We start from the raw sequence: 6,750 nt of genomic DNA on the forward strand, positions 1-6,750 counted from the left end.
AAAAATTATAATGGAGTCACTGTGTTGGTTACCTTAATTTGGTATTTTGAAATTGGCCTACCTGATTTGAATCTCTCTTGATGGATAGAACATACAAATAGTATATCAAAAGGCAATTAATAAACTGATAAACTAATCAGTAAATCATAGCATAAAATGCTACTAATTAGTATTTCAGCTAGCATATTATCATTTTCATCATTTAAACATGCTTTGATTACTGCTAGAGGAGTCTTCACTTAGCTAAAGTTTATACTCCAAATTTGATATCAATATGTTATATGGTCGAAAGTTTCATCCAGTTGAAATAAAAAACGACTTAAAATTTTGAATTTAGTGTTCTAAATTCAAACCAGAGAAACCGAAACCATGCTCGAGTTATATACTCAAGATTTCTCTACGTTTTGAGATTTCAACGCTGTGGTATAGATCCAAAATTTCAGGAGTTCTTTCCAGCCAAATCTTCAAGGGACAAGCTCAGAGAATCGAGAGAACCTTTGCGGACTTCCTCACCACGAGCAGCCAGGAAGTCTTCGACGCTGCCTGGCTCGCCGAACCAACCAAGATGGTCTGCAATAAGGTGTAAATTGTTGCATCCACCGCAACGTGCCACTACCACGCCCTTCTCGTATGATTCACGGCAAACTGTCTTGATTGATCTTGTCTCGCAGACTTTGCAAGTGAAGATCATGGCAAGGTCATGCCTAGGGGATGATTTCAAGTTGGACATAACAGAGTACTTCACAGCAGAACCATCGTCCTTGTTTTCATGAACAGAGTTGCGTTCGTTATCTTTAGAATCCTCAGCAATTGATGAGTTTGCCAGGCTCTGATTACCTCTTATCCAAAATCTTTGCCCAGTCAAGAACCATGAATTTGCAAACGGGTGAATCTGGCAAGTCCTTTCTGCAATCACAATTTGTAGTAATGTAAACTATAAATAAAAAGATGAAAGAAACCGTCAAGAATCAGACATCAGATAATGAAATGAATCCAAGAATATTTATTCTTTTAAAGCTACAAGAAAATTTCCTCAAACGTTTTAAAGGAAGAACACATGAAGCTTCACAAACGGTCCCATTTTACTGCTAAAACCAAATTAACCAGACCTCAAATTGTCTGTTATGAAGCTCACGAGCCGCTAATGAGATTTATATGTTCAAACTCTGTTTTCTGGGGAAAATGGATCAAATTAGTAACCTTATACGCTCACTTGCAAACAAAAAGGGGAGGGACTTTTTCTTAGACAGCTTCTAGCGGTTTATCTCTTCACGAGTCGTCAGCTCTAGTCTAGACTTTCCCACCCAAAGAAGTTCTTGGAAAGCCTTTATAGCGGGCATCACAAACCCTTTCTTTTGCCTGACTAAAACATTTTATGCTGTATATGTTTTTGGCTTTTTTTGTTCTTTGGTCATTTTCAGTAACCTTAGCCCTCTACGGCCCCAATTAGGAGCACTCAAAAGCGCCATTGCCAACGTTGCAATCTATGTTGCCTCCAAGGCATCCCACCTCCTAGGGAGTTTCGAAGGGCGGTAACCTTAGCCCAGAACTCAATCTATGGCCACAGTTAGGGGCACTCGAAAGTACCGTGCCAACAGTGCAATCTATGGTGCCTCCAAGGCAACCCACCCCCTTCCAAGTGATTCAAAATGTTTTTGTCCCTATTTCTTCTTTCACTCGGGTTTCCTTATGTCTTTGATTGAACGACTAAATAGATAGGTAGGTCTTTCTTTGTCTCTTTAAGTCAGGGGGTTAAGGAAAGAGGAATTCGACATAAGTGTTAGACATAAGATTAAATTTACTGCTATCCATCCGCTATCCGCTGAAGCGGAGTTTGAAATAAATCATATAAAGCACTTACAAAAGAGTGTCATGGACACAACTCCCTTCACTTAGAAAACAACAGAAAGAACTCGCCCAGAATATTCAACCAATTAGATCATAGATACACATAATTGTCCTTTAATCCTCTTTGGTAAGTCTTTGGGAAGTCAGAAAATAAATTACCAATATACTCATTTCACCACTTCGACACAAGATTTTCCCATGAACGGAGAATACCAAATTCACCCACTAATGGAGGGGATACAGAAACAAATAACAGATTCCTATGATTCTGGAACGATTTAAATAACAAGCAAAATACCAGAACAAATCAGGCAAACATATATAGATAGGAGTGAGAAAATTTGTCTAAAATTAGGGTTTTACCGAGAGAAGAGAAATGGAAGCTCACCGTGCGGAAGAGAGGTCTGCGATCGATAACGCAAAGCGAGAGAGAGAATTCGCCTCGTCGCCATGGAAGACTGCAGACGGAGCTCCGAGTGAGGAGGTTCAGATTTCCATCGCCGGGTGTGTGTATACCAGAACGGCCGGGTTCCTCTGGAAGTTCGACATCAATTATATTTTCGCATTAAATCGGGTAACCAAAATTTGGTTAAAATAACCCCTTCAAATAATAATATTAATCCAATATTTAAATATTAATTTTATTTTTTTAATTAATATATCTAATATATTAAATATTAGTCGGTATATTTCAAATTAAAGGTATATATTTACGTATTTAATATATAATAAAAAAATTTATTCAAACTATATGGTAAGTTCTAGATATAAATTCATTCACTAATTATATGTCGCTCTATCTAGACGGTTGCTATGCATTGTAAGATAAATTATGTCAATTGATACAATTATTATAAGAAAAACGATCTTTCACTAGCTAGTCAAAAGTCTATTTTACTCTTGTAATTATATCTCACCCTTTAGGTACCACTAGTTCTCTAATGAAACCAATGAAACCGAAACATTTATTTATGATCTAATAATAAACCATCTCGGCTAGGGCCCAATTGTTTAAATCTCAAGATTAACACTTTAAAAAATTACCAGTCAAATCCTTGCTAATAGAAAGATCATTATTTTCTCAAAATTAAAATCAAGTCGCACGAAGTTATATAATAAAATATTAATCTTCTTAATTAATAAATCTATAGAAATGAATAAAATATTTTATGGTCCAATTTTATACGAATTCAATATATATAATAATTATACTCATAGAATAATTTGGGATCAAATCGTAAAAATTACAAATTAAATGGTATCAATAGTGTTAATATTACCATGGTAAATAAAATAATTAAAATTATTATTAAAAATTAAATAATTAATTATAAAGTTTTATTACATAAATCCCAAAGTTTTAAAATCATAAATTCATAGAAAGTAAGAAAATTGAATATTTTAACAATAAAATAAATATATTATGTTTTATATTACAGGTTGGTCGACAGCGATGGATTTAAAGTTTCGTTATCTTTATGTATAGAAGAACTTTATTTTATATTCAAGTATTTAAATATAGGTATCCCAATCCATAAAAAACCATTTTTTTTTATAGTATTTATTCTTTTTTTCTTAGTACAATTGGATATGAAACATAAAACATTGAATACTAAATTTATAATTTAAAAATTAAAGATAATTATATTTAAATCTCTCAAAATTCCCCATTAAAAAAAATTTAAGTTAAAATATCCCAAAATTCTCACGAACACTTCTTCAATAATCAATTAATTAATTATGAAGTATCGAAAAAAAAAAAATTAAGGCAGTGGAAGTTTGTACCGATTGTCGTTTCACTATCACCTTTCACCGAGGGGCGAGAGAAACCGACATGTCGAGTGATTTGCCAACGCTCTCCGCCCACCGGGTCGATTCCAGAAACAGCTTAGAAATCTTTCCCGCGACCCGACCCATACCCGGCCGCTTATCTGGGTCCTCCTCCACGCATTCCAGCCCAACCACCACCATCTTCTCCGCCACCTCCACCGGAAATGAGTCCATCAATCTCCGATCCACCCATGTCCGAATCCCGCCGGTTCCACTCTCCACTGCCTTTTTCGCTGTCTCTATCACACTTACCCTCACATACCCGCCGCCGCGATTCCCCTTCTCCAGAATGAACTTCAACGCCTCGTCGCCGGAGATTAGTTCCAGAATCAACACTCCGAACGCATAAACGTCGATTTTCTGGCTCATCGTCCCATTCGCCATCATCTCCGGCGCTATGTAACCTCTCGTCCCTTCCAGTTTAATCTTCTTAACGTTTGGCCGCTTCGGCCGCCTGTAAGTCGTAATCTCTGATTTGTTTCCTTCTTCTTCTTCTTCTTCATTCTCCTCCTCTGTCACTGCTGTCTCGCCACAGAGCTCCGCGGTGCCGAAATGGCAGATTTTCGGAGTTAGGGTTTCCTCCGTGATTACAATGCTGGAGCTCTTGATGTGATTGTGGATGAATTTCGAGTTCAAACCAGAGCAATGGTGGATGTAATCAAGTCCGTGCGCTAAATCGGTAGCGATTTGCATCCGAGAAATCCAAGTCGAAAGTACGGTGAAATTGGGGTTTCTCGGATTACGGAGACACTCCGCCAAGTTTGCTCCGACGATAAATTCGTACACCAGATAAACGTAATCCCCCGAAATCGAAGCGCCTAGGAGCTTCACCAGACTGTTATGGTGGCTCCGGCCGATAACAGACAACTGATGCTTCAACTCCGGTAACTCAATCGGACGGAGCAATTTCCGCTGAAAAACGATCACGTCTTTTCCCCTAATTAAGCACCGCCACGAAGAAGAAGAAGACGACGAAGAGAACGGTTTGGAGAGGAAATTGTTGGTAGCGGAACGAATCTCAGAAAACTCGTAAATGAGAGGATTATCCGGAAGCGAATTCTTCAAACTGACAAGCGAAGCTCGACTAGAACTGGAAGATTTCGACGAGCTCTTAGTGCTGGATTTAGTATCGGTAGTGCTAATATTGTAACTCGTGAAATTCACAGAACTGGAAGGATCCGCATAGGAAGACGAGGCGTTGGATTTCGACATTCGTTGATGGCGAGAGGATCTAGGGCTCGGCGGATCGATCACGTCCGTACTTTTCTTAGTCTTGCACATCGGAGTGACGAAATCGAAAATTGAAAATCAGAAAACATAGGGACCTGTAGAACGTCTCGAAGAAGATGAAAAATTGGGGCAAAGAATCATAGAACAAACCAGATCGTCGGAGGAGGAAGAAACGGCGGCGGCGGCGGCGTCGAAATCGACCGTTTGAATAGCGGAAACGCAGGTGGTAAAGTAATTTAGGGTTTGGTACAGAGGATTTTCAGTAATGTTGCTGTCAATCGGAGAAGACGAAACCCAAAACGACGACGAAGAAGACAGATAAACAAAATCGTACGGGAATTTTCTTCTCCGGCCATTCCACTGTTGTGGGCCTTTTCTCTAGGGAGAAATTTGTAATTAATTAATTAATTATTAAATATGTTACTATTCCATTTTTTAAAAATCACATAAATTATATTTAAAATATCGAATTTTATTTTTGAAAAATGTCAAATACATTTATTATATAAGAAATTAAAAAAATTATTAGACATGGAGAACTGGCACTATTTTTAAAATTTATAAAGTTTATGAAAAAGACTAATTTATAATATAATATTTTACTTTTTTATTGGTGTTTATTAAGGGTTTTTCAGTGGTACATTGCTTTATAGCTTCATATATGGGGGAGGGTTTTTTTTTTTAATGAGGAAATAAAATAATGCTTGAAATAGGAATGATAATTAATGATGATGATTGATAGTGAATTTAAAAATATTGGCATAGTATTAATATTTTAATATATAATATATATATACATATATAAGATTTATTAGACAAAGTTTAACACAAAAATATATTAAATACATTAAAAGCAGGTATAATATATTTTTTTTATTTATAAATAGTAAAATTCCTCCGACATTAAATAGTTTATTTATCTATAAGCAATTATTTCTAGTAATATACGGCCAAAACTATCAAAATTGACGGATTGTGAAAATACAATCAGAAATTGACAAAATATATTTAATAATTAAATAAGATTTCTTCTAAGAACAAAAATGTTGAACTCTAAAGGAAGTTATGCAATGTTTCGGGACATAGTGATGTCAATTTAATTTGCAGGGATCTCCTTCGACCAAAATTGAAATGTCAAGAAAGAAAAAGATAATCTTATTTAATGAAGAACGATGGAAAAAGGAGTGTGATTTTTCCTGAAGATATTGCGAATATTATATTATATATATTTGTCCTGCCTCATTGAACTTTTTAAAATCAAAGACACTGTAAAAAACAATTTACTAAAATTTAATTAAACTGCTTTAATTTAAAGTAAAGTCAAAGTAGTGACATGTACTAAAAATGTATTAAAAAAATATTAAATTAAGTCAAACTGAGTAATTCATCTTCATGAAACCAATGGTTCAGTCATCACCATATTTACCGTACTAAAAAAAGGAGGAGGTAAAAGTAGTAAAGATTGATGTACACTTAAAAGATTAAGGTTAAAGTTGAAAGAATGAACTAATAAAACTTCAAAAACCACATACAGTTTACCAAATTTGATTCCTTTACAATCGCATATATTTTACAAAAATATAAAAATATTTCAAAGAAATAGTTTCTATATATATAAAAGAAATGAATCAAAGCTATAAAATTCTAGGAAAACTAATTAACGAGTGTAACAATTCTATGGAAATTTATTATACTATAAAACAATAATAGAAATAATATGTTGAAAAATATTAAATAAGAAAAATACAACACATGAAACTCTATAATGAGAACCCCTTATTCTCAAAAGGGTCCTCGAAAAAAGGAAAAAAAAAAAAAAAAAAAAAAAAAAAAAAAAAAAAA

General features: G+C 34.8%; 2 protein-coding genes across 2 annotated transcripts; both read right to left on the minus strand.

The window, feature by feature from the left end:
- Positions 1-305: 305 nt before the first annotated feature.
- On the minus strand, positions 306-2,430 carry LOC111458755 (uncharacterized protein C24H6.02c). The gene is made up of 2 exons (XM_023101553.1): positions 2,237-2,430; positions 306-906 (listed from the first exon to the last, which is right to left on the minus strand). The coding sequence occupies exons 1-2, from the start codon at positions 2,298-2,300 to the stop codon at positions 440-442; spliced, it is 531 nt and encodes a 176-aa protein (XP_022957321.1). The 5' UTR covers positions 2,301-2,430; the 3' UTR covers positions 306-439.
- Positions 2,431-3,499: 1,069 nt separating this feature from the next.
- LOC111458754 (lysM domain receptor-like kinase 3) lies at positions 3,500-5,314 on the minus strand. Its single transcript, XM_023101552.1, has one exon. It carries the CDS (start codon positions 4,957-4,959, stop codon positions 3,658-3,660), a length of 1,302 nt encoding a protein of 433 aa, XP_022957320.1. The 5' UTR covers positions 4,960-5,314; the 3' UTR covers positions 3,500-3,657.
- Between the last annotated feature and the right edge of the window lie 1,436 nt (positions 5,315-6,750).

Source organism: Cucurbita moschata, unplaced genomic scaffold (genome assembly GCF_002738365.1).
Source record: "Cucurbita moschata cultivar Rifu unplaced genomic scaffold, Cmos_1.0 Cmo_Scf00021, whole genome shotgun sequence".
Classification (NCBI taxonomy): domain Eukaryota; kingdom Viridiplantae; phylum Streptophyta; class Magnoliopsida; order Cucurbitales; family Cucurbitaceae; genus Cucurbita; species Cucurbita moschata.

Coding starts and splice junctions, on each gene's coding strand:
- LOC111458754 (XM_023101552.1), bottom strand. CDS start 4,959: ATGTGCAAGACTAAGAAAAGTACGGACGTGATCGATCCGCCGAGCCCT.
- LOC111458755 (XM_023101553.1), bottom strand. CDS start 2,300: ATGGCGACGAGGCGAATTCTCTCTCTCGCTTTGCGTTATCGATCGCAG. Junction 907..2,236: donor GCAGACCTCTCTTCCGCACG/GTGAGCTTCCAT, acceptor TTGTGATTGCAG/AAAGGACTTGCCAGATTCAC.